The sequence below is a fragment of the Cololabis saira genome, chromosome 24 (genome assembly GCF_033807715.1).
Source record: "Cololabis saira isolate AMF1-May2022 chromosome 24, fColSai1.1, whole genome shotgun sequence".
Taxonomy (NCBI): Eukaryota; Metazoa; Chordata; class Actinopteri; order Beloniformes; family Belonidae; genus Cololabis; species Cololabis saira.
This window is the reverse complement of record NC_084610.1, coordinates 26,517,203-26,541,096: the sequence shown is the minus strand read 5'-3', so window position 1 is coordinate 26,541,096 and position 23,894 is coordinate 26,517,203. Positions and strand designations below refer to the sequence as shown.

Here is a 23,894-nt window from a genome sequence, read left to right as displayed (position 1 = left end):
GCGGGCGTGATTATCAACACCGATCACAGACAGCAGTTCACTGAAATCATCAGAGAAGTTTCACAGTATTTGGAGGTGGGGGGCTGTAAACATTCAGAGTCAGGACGAGATGCGGCCTTCAGCTGTACAGCCAGGTATTCAAGAATGAAAACTTCCAGGAGTTAACTTCTTACGTTGAAATGAATCATTAAATAAGACTGCGCCCCCCGCCCCCCAATCCTCCTCCGCCGGAGATTTGGTAGTTAAACGTGACAACCAGTCCGATCTGTCTCCTTAAGACCTGACTGAATGTCAGCAAAGACATGCTGATAATCGCTCAGCACAGTAGATATTTTTCCTGCTGTGGATACGGGGGTTATCAGGTCACACAATCTGAAGTCTATCGGAGATTGGTGTTGTGATGAGACAATCGACCACACATTCGGGTGACTTGGACAGTGTTGATCCACAACACTACCCAAAAGACCAAAAGAGTACCGATCGCAGGCTTTGAGACTTGCACGTTAGGAAACGTTCGTCTGTAACCCATTTTCAGATTTCTGGATGTTTCTGAGTTTGTTCAAGTCTATCTGATTCTCTGTCAAGAATTCAGATTTTAAGACTTCTTTTATGATCATTTCTTTCTTCAAAGGAGGTAAAATTCTGGTTGAAGGACACTTTGGAGAATTTGGACTCCAGGGGGCTGAAGGAATTCCAGTGGTACCTGGTGAATGCAGATGAATCTGAGGATGGTTTCAAACCGATCCCACTGAGTCGTCTGGAGCGTGCGGACAGATTGGACACAGTAGATCTGGTGATGCAGAGGTACTCCTCAAAGACCAGAGAGGTGGCCGAGACGGTTTTAAAGAAGATGAAAAGTGATAAAGGTCTGTTGTAGAGAAGGAAAAACACCAAAACCATTGTACTATGAAGATTTTATCCTGTTTAAACAATAACTGATGATAACTTGTTTCATTGACCTCCAGCAGAAAAATCCTTGCGAGAACCTTTTTTCCAGGAAGATCCAATCTTTCCAGCTGGTGCAACAGGTAAATGGTCCCGGTCAGTCGCATTGATTCACTTCACAAAAACTGTGAAATGGATGGACAGGAACACTTTTACAACACTTTGACAAACAAAGGAAAACACATATTCAATGCGAACTGTCCACATTTGTTCTCAATCATTTTTTACTGTCAAATGGAGGAAATTAGCTTCACAGCCTCATTATAAAAACAACTAAACTGTAAAAACGCCTCGTCAGATTCATCGTCAAAATGCAACTTAAAGGGAATCATGTTCCTTTTACACATGTGGCTCTAAATAAATGTTGGAATACGTCTCAATCCTTGTCGACTCACATCCTTAAAAGGACAAGTCTTAATAAAGTTTTAATTTGTTTTTCTCTTCTCATAGAGAGAAATGCCAGGATGATGAGTGACTTTGTTAAGAACGTGTCTAAACAAACCCTGACGGAGTTCTTGGAGGTCCTCGTAACTGACGGTGTCGTTGATGAGCGGGACAAGAAGTCGATACTGGAGGAGAACCACAACAGATTAAATAAGGCCAGCTGCCTTGTCGACATTGTGATGGAAAAGGGAGAGGAAGTCTGCAATAAGATGATCAATCATCTTCAAACCATAAATCCTGCACCTTCCTCTGAGCTGGATGTGTCCCCCAGTCCATCTGCTGAAAAAGGTTAGTTTACGTTGTTCTGAAATTAGTGTGTGTGTATATATATATATATATATATATATATATATATATATATATATATATATATATATATATATATATATATATATATATATATATATATATATATATATTAGTACTGTAGCAAGTCTGCAAAAAAGGCCTTAGTTTTCAAGATACCCCTACCCGAGTTAGAACAAGACACAACCATGTTTTTTCATATCTTTATGGTCTCCCATTAATGAAATGGATGGTTGTGAACTTTCATTTTTGGGAGAAATTATTATTTTTGGCTATTATTTTGACCTACCCCAATCTCTGAAAAAGGTAAATCCGCATAGGGCAAAGTTGACAAAAAAGCTTATAACTTGAGAATGCTCACCCCTTTCTTCATCACATTTATTGACATATGAACCAGGTGTCTACCCTACATCACCAAAGAGTCAGAATGTAATTAACCTAAAGAAATACTGAAATGTGGCCCTGTAAATACACATTTACATTAGGCGGAGATTGTACTTTTGTAGTAAGGACTCCTCTACTTTCTTTCAATTAGAAAAGAAACATATATTTATGTCAAATAAGCTGTTTCTACATAGCTTAAGATGCTATTAAACAATAACCAGTGGTTGTATGGAGATATTTTCTACTGTTGTATTGCAAATGAGACATCTTCAGACATGCCCCTTTGAAACTGTCAAATTTAACTGTAACACGAAACTGTCTCTGAATAGAACATCTGGCACTGTAAGCCTGCAAGTTATGATGGTCTTTATATTTTGGTAAAGTCCAGGTAGATGTACACTGCGAGTAACCTAATAAAGTGTCCTAAAGTGTATCTACAGTACATTAACAAGGATACAAGGCATGCTGTAGAATTGGAAGTTTTATTGCACGTGAAAATCAGTGTCTCTAACCAGTTTGCTGTTGTCTTGACATGACAAATAATAATGAAAATATGATTAATAATAACAATAACATCAATAATAATAATATCAACATTTATCACACAAATCTCAAAGTGCCTTATCATTTTAGAAAACAAAAACAGGTGAATGAAATGGGAAAACAAACAACATTTCTGTGTGTGTGTGTGTGTGTGTGTGTGTGTGTGTGTGTGTGTGTGTGTGTGTGTGAGTGAGAGGGAGAGAGTGGCAGTACAATACTTCAAACAGCATACCACAAGAAAGGGGTTTCATATAATATATTTAGTATAAAATATTTGAGTATATTTAAAACAAAGACAATACAATGACAAAAAAGTATATTTAACAGGACTTTGAGCGCTGCAAACAACACAATTCATGTTCAAGTATTTTATGAATGAGAAAAAAATATCTATTCGACCTTTAGTGTGTGAGGAAGAGATCTGAGTTTTGATAGGTATGTGCATGATATAAGTAAAATGTTTTTTAAATATTTAATAAATGTATTGATGTCTGTCAACCTACAAACTACAAAATGCAGACATAAGGCACGTCCTCAACAAAGTGTGTTTATGAATCATTTCACTTTTTATTTCTGCTTGCGTGCGTGCGTGCGTGCGTGCGTGCGTGCGTGCGTGCGTGCGTGCGTGCGTGCGTGCGTGCGTGCGTGCGTGCGTGCGTGCGTGCCTGCCTGCCTGCCTGCCTGCCTGCCTGCCTGCCTGCCTGCCTGCCTGCCTGCCTGCCTGCCTGCCTGCCTGCCTGCCTGCCTGCCTGCCTGCCTGCCTGCCTGCCTGCCTGCCTGCCTGCCTGCCTGCCTGCCTGCCTGCCTGCCTGCCTGCCTGCCTGCCTGCCTGCCTGCCTGCCTGCCTGCCTGCCTGCCTGCCTGCCTGCCTGCCTGCCTGCCTGCCTGCCTGCCTGCCTGCCTGCCTGCCTGCCTGCCTGCCTGCCTGCCTGCCTGCCTGCCTGCCTGCCTGCCTGCCTGCCTGCCTGCCTGCCTGCCTGCCTGCCTGCCTGCCTGCCTGCCTGCCTGCCTGCCTGCCTGCCTGCCTGCCTGCCTGCCTGCCTGCCTGCCTGCCTGCCTGCCTGCCTGCCTGCCTGCCTGCCTGCCTGCCTGCCTGCCTGCCTGCCTGCCTGCCTGCCTGCCTGCCTGCCTGCCTGCCTGCCTGCCTGCCTGCCTGCCTGCCTGCCTGCCTGCCTGCCTGCCTGCCTGCCTGCCTGCCTGCCTGCCTGCCTGCCTGCCTGCCTGCCTGCCTGCCTGCCTGCCTGCCTGCCTGCCTGCCTGCCTGCCTGCCTGCCTGCCTGCCTGCCTGCCTGCCTGCCTGCCTGCCTGCCTGCCTGCCTGCCTGCCTGCCTGCCTGCCTGCCTGCCTGCCTGCCTGCCTGCCTGCCTGCCTGCCTGCCTGCCTGCCTGCCTGCCTGCCTGCCTGCCTGCCTGCCTGCCTGCCTGCCTGCCTGCCTGCCTGCCTGCCTGCCTGCCTGCCTGCCTGCCTGCCTGCCTGCCTGCCTGCGTGCGTGCGTGCGTGCGTGCGTGCGTGCGTGTGTTAGAGTGTCAAATATCAGGCTCTTCAAACACATCTGGTGACACATTTTGACAGGAGTCAGGAGTCTCCTGAAGAGCACATCTGAATCCATGTTAAGTTTCTTGGTTTTAGTGCCTGTAATGCCTGCTTTCATTTCTGAAAAGGTTGCCAATTTCTGTCTTTTCTCAGAGTCCCAGAAACTTTTTGTTGTTTCACTTTTCAGGCGCTCCTCAATGAAAGCTGCATTTCGGGTTTCCCCATCTTCCAGAAAGCTTGAGAGATCTTTTGCCACATTTTGTGAAGCTACCTGTCCACTTGCAATGTTTATAAGCGCTTCAGGAACTGTATCCAAATCAAATGGGTTCTGCCTGTCTTTTACATACTCCATAATCTGTTCAATATCCTTCTCATATGCCTTGTAATGAGCCATCTGGTCAGAGCTCCCTTTCGTAGAGTGAAACCAACAATGCCCCCTTGACTCTTTCCTTCCTTATTGATCGTTTGTTCGAGTGCTTGATCAGTGGCCACACAGTTAAACTTTCTCTCCTGTGTATGTCGCACAACAAAGCCTCCTTCTTTCATGAATTTGTAGGACTCTGGTTGGCTTTTTTCAAGGGCTTTCATTTCAGCTATGTAAACTGGTATGTACGGGGAGTAGTTTGTCCTGCCAGCAGCACGGAACCATGGTATTGCTTCAGACATGCAGTTGAGATGAAGTTCAAAGTTCGCTTCACGTTCTGAACGTAGCATTATAAGTAAGAAATCAGCTCCTTCGATGAAATGTAGCCAGTACTTGAAAGTTGCTGATTGTTGAACTCCACTCTCTGAAAACTGCTTTATTTTCCTCCTCAGATCAGGAAGGTCAATCTCCAATTCTTTTAATAACCGCATGGCAGAGGCCTAATCATTGCCATGAAAGGCATTCTGTACATCTCTCAGTTTTTCTTGTGCATCAGTCATTAGACTTTGGCCTTGCTTGTCAAGCCAGGATGCCATTTCTATCCAAAAGAGCCTAAACAGAGCCTCAGATACGACCTTAATGCACCGAACACCTCTTGCAAGTTGTTTCCCCTGAAGCATTTGTCGAGCTGTTGCTTCAGCATATACACCGGATTCGGTTATAATGTCAAAGAGACCTCCGTCAGCAAAGACCTTTCCAATGCTTGCCAGAAATGCCATGGTGATGTGCATGCCTCCCATTCTCATTGTAACCTTCCCATCTAAAGCCTCAGGTTTACTCCATATAATCTGTTGTGCTTTGCTATAGATAGCAAGATCAGCAGTTACAAGAATGTGTCTCTGCCCCAGTTCTTCAGCAAGCTTTGTGAGCTTCAAGAGGGAAGTGTAGATGGTGGATAGGTCTGATGGTGAAGCTCTTATGAAGGGCATATATTGCACTGTGGCTGATGGGATTTCTGACATGGATGTAGTTGCTTGAACTTACATAACTGGCCCTACACGACTTGTGATAAGATACTTTGGACTTGAAGGACAGTATGTCGTCTGAGTGGGGGGATAGTCTCTTATGGACTTCATCACCCCTTTCCTTGGCAACCCTCAATAAGGTTTTAAGTCCCTCTAATTTTGGGTTCTTGATATGTGGATTTTTTTTCTCTTGTAGAGGTTTTCCACATATTAAGCACAACCTTCCATCCAGTGTCGGTGAAACTGGATTGCTTGCTGCCTCTGTTGGCTCCATTCTTACAGTAGAACTCTGGTAAATATGGAACAATTTGTTTTTTAGTTGGAATTTTTTACATTAGGCCTACATTTGATACTATTCTTGGTAACATGAAATAGGCCTCAAATTTAAGCTCTCCAACAATATCTGTTACTGTTATGCATGTAATGCTGACTTCTTTCATTGCTTCAGATTAAAAATAATAATAATACAGCAGTATTTTCTAAAATCTAAATATTTATCAAATACGAATACCATTGTGTTACATTTGTGTTACCTGTTATCTGTGGTTTCTTTAGTTTGTGGCAGAGAGCACATCTCCACCTGGACAGCCATGTGTGAGGATTTGGATAGAATGATGCAAGCCACAGTTCCTCCCCCAGCTCTCATTGGTTGAACTTAATTGACTTCAATTTACCGCTTAAAGTGATAGTACCTACAGGAATCCATTGGTGTAATGCTGCTTTATATTTAGAGGCCTGCAATTCTCAATGACATATGTATAAAGATGTCTAATTTGCAATAAACCTGTACAAAATCTGTCCATACAACCACTGGTTATTGTTTAATAGCATCTTCAACTATGCTGAAACAGCTTATTTGACATGAATATATGTTTCTGTTCTAATTGAAAGAAAGTAGAGGAGTCCTCACTACAAAAGTACAATCTCCGCCTAATGTAAATGTGTATTTACAGGGCCACATTTCAGTATTTCTTTAGGTTAATTACATTCTGACTCTTTGGTGATGTAGGGTAGACACCTGGTTCATATGTCAATAAATGTGATGAAGAAAGGGGTGAGCATTCTCAAGTTATAAGCTTTTTTGTCACCTTTGCCCTATGCAGATTTACCTTTTTCAGAGATTGGGGTAGGTCAAAATAATAGCCAAAAATAATAATTTCTCCCAAAAATGAAAGTTCACAACCATCCATTTCATTAATGGTTGACCCTAAAGATCACAAAAAACATGGTTGTGCTTTGTTCTAACTCGGGTAGGGGTATCTAAAAATTTGATGGCCTCTGCTACAGTACTATATATATATATATATATATATATATATATATATATATATATATATATATATATATATATATATATATATATATATATATTTATACATCATAAATGCTTTAAAAAAAATTCATATTAGCTCAACTCTGACATCCTGGTGGGAATTCCCTAAAATAACCAAAATCTCACTCTTTCCATGTGACCGTACACCCATCTGGCACAACCCAGACATCCTGAAAATGATAAAAAGATGGTGAACTTTACTCAATGGAGAGAGCAAATATATAATCATATGCATAATCCATAATGAAAACTGCAGAGAGCACAACATCCTCAACTTTCACGTATTTGTACTTCTCTAGTATTTTGCATGTATGACATAAGCTAAATGTCAAATGTTAAGAGGCTGTGCGCATTTATGCACAAGGCACAGCACCGGTAACTTCATTAACACCGGATCGGGATTAGATCAGGATCTGACGGTAATTCATGTTCTGTGTTTTGCTACACACACCTAAAGGTCAGCTGTTAAACACACACATTCTATATTTATATGTTTATATGGTGGAATTGTTTGTAATAAAGCAGCCCCTTACTGTATGGATGAATCCTGAGCTACGTCCTGTTATTTTTATTTTCAAATCCGAGATAAGTCCACAACCCCACTTGATCTGACTGTCTACAGTCATGTCTGACTGTAGATTTCACCTTCAATATCATTCAGTATCACACAGGCTTGAATGATATTGAAGAGAGAGAGAAACAGAGACAGACAGGGAGTGAGGAGTGAGTTTGCGCGAAGTTAATACACGCTTCGAAAAGACGGTATTTGCTCAACTATTTTTGCGTGTGGCAAATAGCGCTGGCCTTTGTGAATTAGACGGTTTTTGCAATGAGGCTTATTTGCATAGAAAGGGCGCAATTTTGTGCCGAATGTATGAATATTACCTAATTTACATGCATGCAAATGGCACAGGTGCACCATGACACTATTTGCTCGCCAGCGCAGTTTGTGGTGCAATTCGCCCTTTGCGGGTGCTTTGTGAATTAGACGCTCTCTTTTTGTCTCATTTGCACCGGTTTAGCAGCCGCAAAAGCCGTGCAATCCTTTTGTGGATTTGGCCCTTTGTTCCTCATTGGACTCAACCGGGAATGTGGGAATGTCGGTGGTCCAGCTCAGGTGTCATCATGGTTCAGTGTGTGTAGCATTCTGGACTTCATACCGGAGGTTAAGCAGGTCCAGGTTCCATCATCTTGTATGAGCGCTAAAATCGTACCGTGTGTAGGAGTCTTTTTAAAACGGTCCTCTAGCCAACTTTTCTGCTTCCTCGCGGCATCGTTGCAACAGCTGCGACGTGCGTACTGACATCATATAATGAAATTAGCCTACCCAGCACAACGATAGTATTGTTTTGGTGGATGAAAATCAACAAATCAGCCAGCATTCCGTTTCCATAGAGACAAGTAGAAAGCATGAAACTGGACAGAAGACTGAAAGTTTCCATCTTCCGCTCAAGGTCAAAGACAGTTTCTTTTCCATTTTTCTGAACATAAATATAAACAAATCTGCCCATTCACCCAATAGTGTTATCTGCAGGCCCCTAAAAGCCGCTAAACTCCTTCCACTTTGTCCAGATTCATGTGAGATTCATGTGATTCTGCTCATCTGAGGACGTCCATCTCAGTGTCCCTGTTTCTGCAATTATAATAATTTCTCCTAAACCGGACCTCTCCTCCTCTCCTCTCCTCGTACGGGTCCTAAACCGGGTTGGTTTAGCTCCTGGAGGCCCCCATCACTGACTGCAGTAGGAGTTTGTATCTCTCTGACCTCCTGTTCATTCTTTATTTCAACAGATGGTGGTCTGCAGGAGGTCCTAGATGAACATAAGACCAGTCTGAGGAGCAGATGTGAACATGTGACTGAAGGAACTGATGAACCAGGAAGTAGAACCCCCCTCAACAGGATCTACACGGAGCTCTTCATCACAGAGGGACTGAGTGAAGAGGTTGATACCCGACATGAGGTGATGCAGCTGGAGACAGCTTCCAGGATGAAGAGCCTCCATGACGCTCCAATCAGGTGCCAGGACATCTTTAAAGCCTTACCTGACCAACGTGGAGCCATCAGAGTGGTTCTGACCAACGGCGTCGCTGGCGCTGGGAAAACCTTCTCGGTTCAGAAGTTCTCTCTGGACTGGGCCGAGGGCTGGGAGAACCAAGACGTCACCATGGTGATTCTGCTCTCGTTCAGGGAGCTGCACCTGATCGGAGATGAGCAGCTCAGTCTTCTCAGGCTGATCCAGGTTTTCCATCCATCGTTCCAGAAGCTCACAGCAGAGCAGCTGGCTGCCGGGAAACCGTTGTTCATCTTTGACGGCCTGGATGAAAGCAGACGTTCCCTGGACTTCAACAACGGTCCGGTTGTGTCTGACGTCACACAGAGCTCATCGGTCAACGTGCTGCTGACCAACCTCATCCAGGGGAACCTGCTTCCCTCAGCTCTCATCTGGATCACTTCCAGACCTGCAGCAGCCAATCAGATCCCTCTGAAACACGTGGACAGGGTGACAGAAGTACGAGGCTTCACCGACGGCCAGAAGGAGGAATACTTCAGGAGGAGGTTCACGGATAAAGAGCGGTCCAGCAGCATCGTCTCCCACATGAAGACATCCAGAACCCTCCACATCATGTGTCAACTCCCGGTCTTCTGCTGGATCACTGCTACAGTTCTGGACCACATGTTGACCACAGAGCAGAGAGGAGAGCTGCCCAAGACCCTGACTGACATGTTCTCCCACTTCCTGCTGGTCCAGACCAAGAGGAAGAAGAACAAGTACCAGGAGGGACATGAGACGAGTCCACAGGAGCTGACGGAGGCTGACAGGGACCTTCTCCTGAAGCTGGGGAGGCTGGCGTTTGAACATCTGGAGAAAGGAAACATCATGTTCTACCAAGAAGACCTGGAGCAGTGTGGTCTTGATGTCCCAGAGGCCTCGGTGTACTCAGGAGTTTGTACCCAGATCTTCAGGAGAGAGTGTGAGGTCTTCCAGAAACCCGTCTACTGCTTTGTTCATCTGAGCATCCAGGAGTTCCTGGCTGCAGTCTACGTGCTCCACTGTTACTCCACCAGAAACACAGATGTGCTGAAGAACTTCCTGGGAGAAGACTACGGAGACTCATCTCTGGATGAGTTCCTGAAGAGAGTCATGCTGAAATCCCTGAAGAGTAAAAATGGCCACCTGGACCTGTTTGTCCGCTTCCTTCATGGTCTTTCTGTGGAGTCCAACCAGAGACTGTTGGGAGGTCTGCTGAACCAGACGGAGAACGATCCAGAAACCATCCAGAGAGTCATCAACAACCTGAAGGAGATGGACACTGACAGATTCTCTCCTGACAGAAGCATCAACATCTTCCAGTGTCTGATGGAGATGAACGACCTCTCAGTTCATCAGCAGATCCAAGAGTTCCTGAAGTCAGAGAACAGATCAGAGCAGAAACTCTCTGAGATCCAGTGTTCAGCTCTGGCCTACATGCTGCAGATGTCGGAGGAGGTTCTGGATGAGTTGGACCTGGACAAGTACAACACAACACCAGAGGGTCGACGGAGACTGATTCCAGCTGTGAGCAACTGCAGAAAGGCTCGGTGAGTCCAGATGTATCAATAACACCATCAGTTAGTGTAAATTAGCAGTTTAGTTCTTTGAATCTTGTTTTGATCTTCAAATGAAAACTTTTGAAATCAGATGATTTTGTTTTATTCTGGTTCACCTCAAGTCCCATCAACCAGAGGTTCATGTTTCAAACACTTGATCTAGTTGATGTTTTAGCTGCTCAGAGATGAATCTATGTAACAGAGAAAAATGAAACATCAGAACCACTGGGGGGTTTGTGGACACATGTGTACTTAGGAGACTTTAATTCTAGTAACTCTGGTTCTGGGATCCCCTGCACCGTCCTGTATGTCCGGTGGAGGGGTGGGGGGGTTACTTTCCACAGAATTTAAGAGGAGAGCAGTTTGACTTGTTTTTGGTTCCTAAAGACTTTTCACCTCTCATCCAAGAGGCGTCGACACAGATATGAAGGCTTGAAATCCCATGATCCTCCATAAACTGCTAGTCGTACCACACCTCGACTCTAGATGGAAAAGCTCTGAGTGCTGAATGTCACAAGTGCAGCTTCATTGATTATGAATGAACGTTTGTCTGAGAGAGAAGGTGACAGGTGTTTGGGTTGTTGCTGTAGAAGAGAGCAGCATGAAGACATTTCAACTTCATACGAGAACCTCTTTATCAATATCTGATCAATGCTGAAGTCTCTGTGAGACCAAAGTCTCCTTTAAGAGACCTGAACACAAAATACAAGAAAAAACAATCCAGGAGTCAGAAAAATACTTAATATCGCTTAAAAGCTTGAGGAACTTTTGTCTGGATACTTGATAAAAGTTCAGCTCCACACTTGTTCACTTTCATTCAAGATGTTCAGAGTGAAAAATGTCCAAGAAGAAATGAGTTTATGTCCTAAATCAGATGTTTTCAGATGACTGACAGACGTAGACGTTAACGAAGCCGGTTCCCTCCTTCATCTGCAGATCCAGACAAAGTCTGCAGATGTTAACAGATGTTTTCATTCTGGCTTTAACTCAGACTTTATTACAACTGACATCATATTTTCTCTCATCACAGATTTGGTGGTTGTAAACTCTCAGAGACTCACTGTGAAGTTGTTGCGTCCGCTCTGAAGTCCAACCCCTCCCATCTGACAGAACTGGACCTGAGTTGGGACCGGAACCTGCAGGATTCAGGAGTGAAGGTTCTGTCTGGTGGACTGGAGAGTCCAAACTGTAGACTGGAGACTCTGAGGTCAGTTCATGGAGATGTTTCCACATTTATCCACTTATCATCCTCCAAACATGTGACAAAACTACTTTAATTCTAAACACATTCGAAAAATATTTAATATCTGATATGAAGAAATGTTTATTTTTTTAGAAAGGGTCTGTGTCTATAAAAGTTTGAATATTGTTATATAAGAATATTTTAGATAATAGTAATAAAGTATTTTAGTGTCTTATCCTTCTGCTCTCAGAAAAAAAAATGCTCCGACTGTATCAGGTCCCTTTAGAGGTTAATTAAGTATACTTAATTTAATTAAACATGTCCAGAAGTGTTATTTCTTTCTTTTCTCCAGGAAGAGATGTTTGGTTGCATTTGAAGTGAAACTCTAAAAGTTGGAGTTGACGTTTAAACTGCAGTCTGTGATTAAAAGTCATCAACATGTTTCTTCGTTATTCAGGTTAAGGATGTGCTGCGGTCTGTCAGAGATCAGCTGTTCTTCTCTGGTCTCAGCTCTGAAGTCCAACCCCTCCCATCTGAAACATCTGGACCTGAGTTACAACAAGCTTCAGGATTCAGGAGTGAAACATCTGTGTGGTTTCCTGGAGAGTCCAGACTGCAGACTGGAGAAACTGAGGTCAGACATGTTTTAGTTGTACATTTGATCCAACATACATATATAGGTAATAGCAAATGTGATATTTATAATTAGTATTCTATTCAGAAAAATATCAATCATATCTTTATCTTCAGGTCTTTTAAGAAACCAACTGAATATAAAGTTCCCAGATTGATCCAGGATTACATATTGTATTCCAGATTTCATCTCCAGCTTCTTTTCTCTGCTGCTTTTTCAAATGTTTTCCACGGTTGGATTAGTTTCATGGTTGATCATCTTGGTGTAGTTTTTCTGGGACAGTTGGGAGGTTTGTTGCATGAAAGTAGAAAGAAGAAGTCCAGGATGTGTGAGAAAGGCTTGACATCTCCTCCTGAGTTGATCCTGGATGATTCCGCTGCAGGAAGACGATCCAGGATGAGGAGGTGCAGCTATGTGAAGCCAGGTTGAACTAATCCTGGTACGTGCACGTTGACGTCTGTCTTAAGCAGACCGTGAGGTCGGTCCCAGATGTCCTGGTTCACAAATGGAGGACGAATGTTGCTGATGTTTCACCGAGTGAACAACAGCTTCTAATGGAAACGTACGAGCAGCTTAAACAGCTGATACGTTCAGAAATGTCCTCCAGACGCTGTTAATAAACTCAGAGAGTCTGACAGACAACAGTGGACAGACTGAATGTGTAGTTGTCCAACATATGAGCTGTAGAGCTCATTTACTGAATAACTTCTTACTGTGGATGAAATCAGTCAAACCAACGTTGGCTTCCTTTGACTACCGTTAAATCTCAGTTCAACAAATACAAGTTTACCAAATATAAAACTCTGAACATGGAAAACATCTATTTCTAGGTTTTTACAATCATATCTTAATAAGTCTGTTAAGATCATTTCATCCAGGTGACAGCAAGACATAAGGTGCAACAATGTCTTTTTCTAATTCAGAAATGTCCTTTAATCAAGCAGCTCATTAGTTGTTCAACCAAAGACTTTTCAAGTGCAAGCGATACAGAACCACCTGATGTTTAGTTTCACTCAGACTTCAGAATTTGTTGAATTAGTCTGATAAATATACAGAATTCAATCATTCTTATCTTTCACTGAAAGTAAGACATTTATTGATGAACTCAGTTTTAACAGAGTTATTAGGTTTTGCAAGTGAAGTCAAATTATAAATGACACATGACTAAAAAATAAAGTATTTTAGTATCTTATCCTTCTGCTCTCAGAAAACATAATTTTAATTAATCCTGCTCCGACTGTATCAGGTCCCTTTAGAGGTTAATTTAATATACTTAATTTAATTAAACATGTCCAGAAGTGTTATGTCTTTCTTTTCTCCTGGAAAAGATGTTTGGTTGCATTTGAAATGAAACTCTAAAAGTTGGAGTTGAAGTTTAAACTGCAGTCTGTGATTAAAAGTCATCAACATGTTTCTTCATTATTCAGGTTGTGGGGCTGCGGTCTGTCAGAGATCAGCTGTTCTTCTCTGGGCTCAGCTCTGAAGTCCAACCCCTCCCATCTGAAACTTCTGGACCTGAATCACAACGACCTGCAGGATTCAGGAGTGAAACATCTGTGTGGTTTCCTGGAGAGTCCAGACTGCAGACTGGAGACTCTGAGGTCAGACATGTTTTAGTTGTGTGTTCAGATGAATCTGATGATAAAGTTGTGTTGACACTAACCTGCAGACATCAGGCTGATCTCCTGCTGATCCACACTGACCATCTGACTGCTCTGGTTTCTTCTTCTCTGCTTTAGTCCTCCAACAGTTTGTTTCTCCTTAAACATCCTCTTCTGATTTATGACATAAAAACTAAACATCTGAATGTGTCAGACAGGAACAAGTGAAGAACCAGAGATGTGTCTGAACTTGGAATAAAACATCTGAACAAACAAGTATCAACTCGGAAATAAGAAAAATACATTTGTTCTAATATTTAAATAGGTAATACAAGAAATGTGATATTTATAATTAGTATTCTATTCAGAAAAATCTAAATTATATCTTGATCCTTCAGGTCTTTTAAGAAACCAGCTGAATATAAAGTTCCCAGATTGATCCAGGATTACATATTGTATTCCAGATTTCATCTCCAGCTGCTTTTCTCTCCTGCTTTTTCAAATGTTTTCCACGGTTGGATTAGTTTCATGGTTGATCATCTTGGTGTAGTTTTTCTGGGACAGTTGTGAGGTTTGTTGCATGAAAGTAGAAAGAAGAAGTCCAGGATGTGTGAGAAAGGCTTGACATGTCTTCCTGAGTTGATCCTGGATGATTCCGCTGCAGGAAGACGATCTAGGATGAGGAGGTGCAGCTATGTGAAGCCAGGTTGAACTAATCCTGGTACGTGCACGTTGACGTCTGTCTTAAGCAGACCGTGAGGTCGGTCCCAGATGTCCTGGTTCACAAATGGAGGACGAGTGTTGCTGATGTTTCACCGAGTGAACAACAGCTTCTAATGGAAACGTACGAGGAGCTTAAACAGCTGATACGTTCAGAAATGTCCTCCAGACGCTGTTAATAAACTCAGAGAGTCTGACAACAGTGGACAGACTGAATGTGTAGTCGTCCAACATATGAGCTGTAGAGCTCATTTACTGAATAACAGATATAACAGAAAGTTTACCAAATATAAAACTGAACAAGGAAAACATCTTTTTCTAAGTTTTTACTATCATATCTTAATAAGTCTGTTAAGATCATTTCATCCAGGTCACAACAAGACATAAGGTTCAACAAATAATGTCTTTTTATGGTTTTCAGAGCGTGAAACTAAATATAAATACACGTGTGTTGAAGTAAGAAAAGTGAAATAAAGCTGCCATCACGTTTCTAATTCTCATCTATGTGGAACCTGTAAGATGATGATGATGATGATGAATTGTAATGTATCTGTAAATGTTGATGATGAAGATGAGGAAACAAACACACAGAAGATGATGAACAAGTGTTGATGAAATGATTGATTGATCAGTGACAGCTGACTGATCAGATGGAGCAGCAGGAGGAAGAAGTCCTGCTTGTTATTCTGCACTACAGGTGGAGCGTCAGAGTCATCATCCTGACAGGAAGTGTGTCTTAGATCCACCCGTGTGGGTTTCATTCAGAAATGTCCTTTAATCAAGCAGCTCATTAGTTGTTCAACCAAAGACTTTTCAAGTGCAAGCGATACAGAACCAGCTGATGTTTAGTTTCACTCAGACTTCAGAATTTGTTGAATTAGTCTGATAAATATACAGAATTCAATCATTCTTATCTTTCACTCAAAGTAAGACATTTACTGATGAAGTCAGTTTTAACAGAATTATTAGGTGTTGGCAAGTGAAGTCAAATTATAAATGACACGTGACTAAAAATAAAGTATTTTAGTGTCTTATCCTTCTGCTCTCAGAAAACATCATTTTAATTAATCCTGCTCCGACTGTATCAGGTCCCTTTAGAGGTTAATTAAGTATACTTAATTTAATTAAACATGTCCAGGAGTGTTATTTCTTTCTTTTCTCCTGGAAGAGATGTTTGGTTGCATTTGAAGTGAAACTCTAAAAGTTGGAGTTGAAGTTTAAACTGCAGTCTGTGATTAATAGTCATCAACATGTTTCTTCGTTATTCAGGTTAGATTGGTGCGGTCTGTCAGAGATCAGCTGTTCTTCTCTGGGCTCAGCTCTGAAGTCCAACCCCTCCCATCTGAAACATCTGAGCCTGAGTATCAACGAGGACCTGCAGGATTCAGGAGTGAAACATCTGTGTGGTTTCCTGGAGAGTCCAGACTGCAGACTGGAGACTCTGAGGTCAGACATGTTTTAGTTTTGTGTTCAGATGAATGTGATGTGAAAGTTGTGTTGACACTAACCTGCAGACATCAGGCTGATCTCCTGCTGATCCACACTGACCATCTGACTGCTCTGGTTTCTTCTTCTCTGCTTTAGTCCTCCAACAGTTTGGTTCTCCTTAAACTTCCTCTTCTGATTTATGACATAAAAACTAAACATCTGAATGTGTCAGACAGGAACAACTGAAGAACCAGAGATGTGTCTGAACTTGGAATAAAACATCTGAACAAACAAGTATTAACTGGGAAATAAGAAAAATACATTTGATCTAATATTTCAATAGTTAATAGTAGAAATGTAATATTTTTAATTAGTATTCTATTCAGAAAAATGTCAATTATATCTTGATCTTCAGGTCTTTTAAGAAACCAACTGAATATAAAGTTCCCAGATTGATCCAGGATTACATATTGTATTCCAGATTTCATCTCCAGCTGCTTTTCTCTGCTGCTTTTTCAACTTTCAAAACATTAAGAACGCAGAATAAACTTTCAAAACATTAAGAACGCAGAATAAACTTTCAAAACATTATGAACCCAGAATAAACTTTCAAAACATTAAGAATGCAGAATAAACTTTCAAAACATTGAGTGTGCTGGAATCTTCCGTCCCGGTCCTGGTTAGGATGTGGTGGTCTGGACGGCAGCTCCGCCGCGCTAAAGCACATCCCGGCTCGCTCTGGCTACATCCACGGTCCTCTTCTCTGAGCTTCCCAGCTCCGTAGGCTCCGGTCCGGGACTGTTTGACTCTATTTGTCTCAACGACACCAAAGTACGGCCACTTGTATTCCTGCGTGATTAAACAGGAAAACATTCAGCACTGCAGCAGTGGAGGACTGCAGTTGTCCATCCCTGCCTGAGACCTGGACAGGTTGGACTGACGGCTACAGGTGGAGCGTCAGAGTCATCATCCTGACAGGAAGTGTGTCTTAGATCCACCCATGTGGGTTTCATTCAGAAATGTCCTTTAATCAAGCAGCTCATTAGTTGTTCAACCAAAGACTTTTCAAGTGCAAGCGATACAGAACCAGCTGATGTTTAGTTTCACTCAGACTTCAGAATTTGTTGAATTAGTCTGATAAATATACAGAATTCAATCATTCTTATCTTTCACTCAAAGTAAGACATTTATTGATGAACTCAGTTTTAACAGAATTATTAGGTGATTGCAAGTGAAGTCAAATTATAAATGACACGTCACTAAAAATAAAGTATTTTAGTGTCTTATCCTTCTGCTCTCAGAAAACATCATTTTAATTAATCCTGCTCCGACTGTATCAGGTCCCTTTAGAGGTTAATTAAGTATACTTAATTTAATTAAACATGTCCAGAAGTATTATTTCTTTCTTTTCTCCTGGAAGAGATGTTTGGTTGCATTTGAAGTGAAACTCTAACAGTTGGAGTTGAAGTTTAAACTGCAGTCTGTGATTAAAAGTCATCAACATGTTTCTTCATTATTCAGGTTGGAGAACTGCGGTCTGTCAGAGATCAGCTGTTCTTCTCTGGTCTCAGCTCTGAAGTCCAACCCCTCCCATCTGAAACATCTGGACCTGGGCTGGAACGAGAACCTGCAGGATTCAGGAGTGAAACATCTGTGTGGTTTCCTGGAGAGTCCAGACTGCAGACTGGAGACTCTGAGGTCAGACATGTTTTAGTTGTGTGTTCAGATGAATGTGATGTGAAAGTTGTGTTGACACTAACCTGCAGACATCAGGCTGATCTCCTGCTGATCCACACTGACCATCTGACTGCTCTGGTTTCTTCTTCTCTGCTTTAGTCCTCCAACAGTTTGTTTCTCCTTAAACTTCCTCTTATGATTTATGACATAAAAAACTAAACATCTGAAGGTGTCAGACAGGAACAACTGAAGAACCAGAGATGTGTCTGAACTTGGAATAAAACATCTGAACAAACAAGTATTAACTGGGAAATTAGAAAAATACATTTGTTCCAATATTCAAATAGGTAATACAAGACATTTAATATTTATAATTAGTATTCTATTCAGAAAAATATCAATTATATCTTGATCTTCAGGTATTTTAAGAAACCAACTGAACATAAAGTTTCCAGATTGATCCAGGATTACATATTGTATTCCAGATTTCATCTCCAGCTGCTTTTCTCTGCTGCTTTTTCAAATGTTTTCCACGGTTGGATTAGTTTCATGGTTGATCATCTTGGTGTAGTGTTTCTGGGACAGTTGGGAGGTTTGTTGCATGAAAGTAGAAAGAAGAAGTCCAGGATGTGTGAGAAAGGCTTGACATCTCCTCCTGAGTTGATCCTGGATGATTCCGCTGCAGGAAGACGATCCAGGATGAGGAGGTGCAGCTATGTGAAGCCAGGTTGAACTAATCCTGGTACGTGCACGTTGACGTCTGTCTTAAGCAGACCGTGAGGTCGGTCCCAGATGTCCTGGTTCACAAATGGAGGACGAGTGTTGCTGATGTTTCACCGAGTGAACAACAGCTTCTAATGGAAATGTACAAGGAGCTTAAACAGCTGATACGTTCAGAAATGTCCTCCAGACGCTGTTAATAAACTCAGAGAGTCTGTCAGACAACAGTGGACAGACTGAATGTGTAGTCGTCCAACATATGAGCTGTAGAGCTCATTTACTGAATAACTTCTTACTGTGGATGAAATCAGTCAAACCAACGTTGGCTTCCTTTGACTACCGTTAAATTTCAGTTCAACAAATACAAGTTTAGCAAATATAAAACTCTGAACATGGAAAACATCTTTTTCTAGGTTTTAACTATCATGTCTTAATAAGTCTGTTAAGATAATTTCATCCAGGTGACAGCAAGACATAACGTGCAACAAATAATGTCTTTTTATGGTTTTCAGAGTGTAAAACTAAATATAAATACACGTGTGTTGAAGTAAGAAAAGTGAAATAAAGCTGCCATCACGTTTCTAAATCTCATCTATGTGGAGCCTGTAAGATGATGATGATGATGCTGATGATGATGCTGAATTGTAATGTATCTGTAAATGTTGGAAACAAACACACAGAAGATGATCAACAAGTGTTGATGAAATGATTGATTGATCAGTGACAGCTGACTGATCAGATGGAGCAGCAGGAGGAAGAAGTCCTGCTTGTTATTCTGCACTACAGGTGGAGCGTCAGAGTCATCATCCTGACAGGAAGTGTCTTAGATCCACCCGTGTGGGTTTCATTCAGAAATGTCCTTTAATCAAGCAGCTCATTAGTTGTTCAACCAAAGACTTTTCAAGTGCAAGCGATACAGAACCAGCTGATGTTTAGTTTCACTCAGACTTCAGAATTTGTTGAATTAGTCGCATAAATATACAGAATTCAATCATTCTTCTCTTTCACTAAAAGTAAGACATTTATTGATGAACTCAGTTTTAACAGAATTATTAGGTGTTTGCAAGTGAAGTCAAATTATAAATGACACGTCACTAAAAATAAAGTATTTTAGTATCTTATCCTTCTGCTCTCAGAAAACATCATTTTAATTAATCCTGCTCCGACTGTATCAGGTCCCTTTAGAGGTTAATTAAGTATACTTAATTTAATTAAACATGTCCAGAAGTGTTATTTCTTTATTTTCTCCTGGAAGAGATGTTTGGTTGCATTTGAAGTGAAACTCTAAAAGTTGGAGTTGAAGTTTAAACTGCAGTCTGTGATTAAAAGTCATCAACATGTTTCTTCGTTATTCAGGTTGAGGAGGTGCGGTCTGTCAGAGATCAGCTGTTCTTCTCTGGTCTCAGCTCTGAAGTCCAACCCCTCCCATCTGAAACATCTGGACCTGGACTGGAACAACCTGCAGGATTCAGGAGTGAAACATCTGTGTGGTTTCCTGGAGAGTCCAGACTGCAGACTGGAGGCTCTGAGGTCAGACATGTTTTAGTTTTGTGTTCAGATGAATGTGATGTGAAAGTTGTGTTGACACTAACCTGCAGACATCAGGCTGATCTCCTGCTGATCCACACTGACCATCTGACTGCTCTGGTTTCTTCTTCTCTGCTTTAGTCCTCCAACAGTTTGTTTCTCCTTAAACTTCCTCTTCTGATTAATGACATAAAAACTAAACATCTGAAGGTGTCAGACAGGAACAACTGAAGAACCAGAGATGTGTCTGAACTTGGAATAAAACATCTGAACAAACAAGTATTAACTGGGAAATTAGAAAAATACATTTGTTCTAATACTTACATAGGTAATACAAGAAAAGTGATATTTATAATTAGTATTCTATTCAGAAAAATGTCAATTATATCTTGATCTTCAGGTGTTTTAAAAAAACAACTGAATATAAAGTTCCCAGATTGATCCAGGATTACATATTGTATTCCAGATTTCATCTCCAGCTGCTTTTCTCTGCTGCTTTTTCAAATGTTTTCCACGGTTGGATTAGTTTCATGGTTGATCATCTTGGTGTAGTGTTTCTGGGACAGTTGGGAGGTTTGTTGCATGAAAGTAGAAAGAAGAAGTCCAGGATGTGTGAGAAAGGCTTAACATCTCCTCCTGAGTTGATCCTGGATGATTCCGCTGCAGGAAGACGATCCAGGATGAGGAGGTGCAGCTATGTGAAGCCAGGTTGAACTAATCCTGGTACGTGCACGTTGACGTCTGTCTTAAGCAGACCGTGAGGTCGGTCCCAGATGTCCTGGTTCACAAATGGAGGACGAGTGTTGCAGATGTTTCACCGAGTGAACAACAGCTTCTAATGGAAACGTACGAGGAGCTTAAACAGCTGATACGTTCAGAAATGTCCTCCAGACGCTGTTAATAAACTCAGAGAGTCTGACAGACAACAGTGGACAGACTGAATGTGTATTCGTCCAACATATGAGCTGTAGAGCTCATTTACTGAATAACTTCTTACTGTGGCTGAAATCAGTCAAACCAACGTTGGCTTCCTTTGACTACTGTTAAATTTCAGTTCAACAAATACAAGTTTAGCAAATATATAACTCTGAATATGCAAAACATATTTTTCTAGGTTTTTACAATCATGTCTTAATAAGTCTGTTAAGATCATTTCATCCAGGTGACAGCAAGACATAAGGTGCAACAAATAATGTCTTCTAATAGTTTTCAGAGTGTAAAACTAAATATAAATACACGTGTGTTGAAGTAAGAAAAGTGAAATAAAGCTGCCATCACGTTTCTAAATCTCATCTATGTGGAGCCTGTAAGATGATGATGATGATGATGATGATGATGCTGAATTGTAATGTATCTGTAAATGTTGATGAAGATGAGGAAACAAACACACAGAAGATGATGAACAAGTGTTGATGAAATGATTGATTGATCAGTGACAGCTGACTGATCAGACGGAGCAGCAGGAGGAAGAAGTCCTGCTTGTTATTCTGCACTACAGGTGGAGCGTCAGAGTCATCATCCTGACAGGAAGTGTGTCTTAGATCCACCCGTGTGGGTTTCATTCAGAAATGTCCTTTAATCAAGCAGCTCATTAGTTGTTCAACCAAAGACTTTTCAAGTGCAAGCGATACAGAACCACCTGATGTTTAGTTTCACTCAGACTTCAGAATTTGTTGAATTAGTCTGATAAATATACAGAATTCAATCATTCTTCTCTTTCACTCAAAGTAAGACATTTATTGATGAACTCAGTTTTAACAGAATTATTAGGTGTTTGCAAGTGAAGTCAAATTATAAAGGACACGTGACTGTCATGGTTTGGTTTTCTAGGACCCAAGTGCAGGAGACAGAGGGAGGCTGGAGGCAGTAGTTCTAAAAAAAACAAGGGGTTTATTTACCAAAAGGCAAAACAAGGCGCTGCAGAGCAGGATTAACAAAAAACCAGGATCATGAAAAAGGTACGAGGAGACATGGAGGAAGACACAGTACGGACCGAAGGCACAAAGGAATGACAAGACAAGATATACTGAGGGGATAACGAGACACAGGTGCAGACACAATCAGGGCAGATGGGACACAGGCGGGGCAAGACAGAAACTGAAGGCAGGGGGGAATGTCAACCGTGACAGAACCCCCCCCTCAAGGGACAGATCCCAGATGTCCCACTCGGCCTACCACCCAGGGCGGGTGGAGGGGGCCTGGAGGAGGGCCCAGGCCAACACACGGCCAACGTTCCGGGGGCCGTCCTGGGGACTGTGCAGACCTGCAAGACAGCTCCGGGGGTCGCCCACGAAGCCGGGCAGACCGGCGAGAACACTCTGGGGGACGTCCACGAGGCCGACCAGACCGGCGAGACAGCTCCGGGGGTCGCCTACGAAGCCGGGCAGACCGGCGAGAACACTCGGGGGGACGTCCACGAGGCCGACCAGACCGGCGAGACAGCTCCGGGGGCCGCCCACGAGGCCTAGGCCTGGGTCTTGACGCGGGTCTCGGCGTGGGGCTTGGCGTGGGGCTTGGCGTGGGGCTTGGCGTGGGGCTTGGCGTGGGGCTTGGCGTGGGGCTTGGCGTGGGGCTTGGCGTGACGGGAATGTGACATGGCTCTGGAACGTGACATGGCTCTGGAGCGTGACATGGCTCTGGAGCGTGACATGGCTCTGGAGCGTGACATGGCTCTGGAGCGTGACATGGCTCTGGAGCGTGACATGGCTCTGGAGCGTGACATGGCTCTGGAGCGTGACATGGCTCTGGAGCGTGACATGGCTCTGGAACGTGACATGGCTCTGGAACGTGACATGGCTCTGGAACGTGACATGGCTCTGGAACGTGACATGGCTCTGGAACGTGACATGGCTCTGGAACGTGACATGGCTGCGGGGGTACCCGGGTCCGGGGCGCCGGCTGTGGGGGAGCCCGGGTCTGTGGCGCTGGCCCCCCCTCGAGGGGCACCGGCCCCCCCTCAAGGGACAGATCCCAGATGTCCCCAGAGTCCACATCCAGGGCGGGCTGGGGGGGGACACGGGTCCTCAGAGCCGGCTGGGGGGGACACGAGTCCTCGGAGCCGGCTGGGGGGGGGGGGGACACGAGTCCTCGGAGCCGGCTGGGGGGGGGGGGGACACGAGTCCTCGGAGCCGGCTGGGGGGGGACACGAGTCCTCGGAGCCGGCTGGGGGAGGACACGAGTCCTCGGAGCCGGCTGGGGGGGGACACAGGTCCTCGGAGCCGGCTGAGGGGGGTCCGAAACCATCACCGGAGGAGGGGCTGATGCGTCCGGGACCACCACAGGAACGTGGGGAGGTGCATCCGGGACCACCACAGGAACATGGGGAGGTGCATCCGGGACCACCACAGGAACATGGGGAGGTGCATCCGGGACCACCACAGGAACATGGGGAGGTGCGTCTGGGACCACCACAGGAACATGGGGAGGTGCGTCTGGGACCACCACAGGAACATGGGGAGGTGCAGGAGCTGGAGCCGGAACAGGCTGGGGCTGACGCCGTTGCCGTTGCCTCTGCAGGCTCCTGGGCCCACCCAGAGCCAGGCGTGTTCCCCAAAAGGGGTCACAATACTCATCCTCGGACCAGCGCACGTTTTTACCCGCTTCACGGCAGAGGAAGTTCAAAATGGTGAGGTAGTCTCCCGCTGGGTCCACCTGGTCGGTCCGTTCTGTCATGGTTTGGTTTTCTAGGACCCAAGTGCAGGAGACAGAGGGAGGCTGGAGGCAGGAGTTCTCAAAAAAACAAGGGGTTTATTTACCAAAAGGCAAAACAAGGCGCTGCAGAGCAGGATTAACAAAAAACCAGGATCATGAAAAAGGTACGAGAAGACATGGAGGAAGACACAGTACGGACCGAAGGCACAAAGGAATGACAAGACAAGATATACTGAGGGGATAACGAGACATGATGAGACACAGGTGCAGACACAATCAGGGCAGAT

At 43.4% G+C, this 23,894-nt stretch overlaps 1 protein-coding gene across 5 annotated transcripts in view; it reads left to right on the top strand.

The window, feature by feature from the left end:
* The window catches only part of LOC133425372 (NACHT, LRR and PYD domains-containing protein 12-like), a 72,135-nt gene that overhangs the window by 13,370 nt on the left and 34,871 nt on the right, over window positions 1-23,894 (top strand). For 3 of the 5 annotated variants that reach the window (XM_061716210.1, XM_061716206.1, XM_061716208.1), the window contains 10 exons: window positions 632-866; window positions 966-1,028; window positions 1,396-1,677; window positions 8,669-10,457; window positions 11,497-11,673; window positions 12,107-12,283; window positions 13,711-13,884; window positions 15,874-16,050; window positions 17,554-17,730; window positions 19,786-19,959. In XM_061716210.1, the coding sequence (XP_061572194.1) occupies window positions 632-866; window positions 966-1,028; window positions 1,396-1,677; window positions 8,669-10,457; window positions 11,497-11,673; window positions 12,107-12,283; window positions 13,711-13,884; window positions 15,874-16,050; window positions 17,554-17,730; window positions 19,786-19,959 (3,425 nt within the window). The remainder of the gene's footprint in view (window positions 1-631; window positions 867-965; window positions 1,029-1,395; window positions 1,678-8,668; window positions 10,458-11,496; window positions 11,674-12,106; window positions 12,284-13,710; window positions 13,885-15,873; window positions 16,051-17,553; window positions 17,731-19,785; window positions 19,960-23,894) is intronic. The other 2 variants (XM_061716209.1, XM_061716211.1) reach the window with 2 other exon arrangements.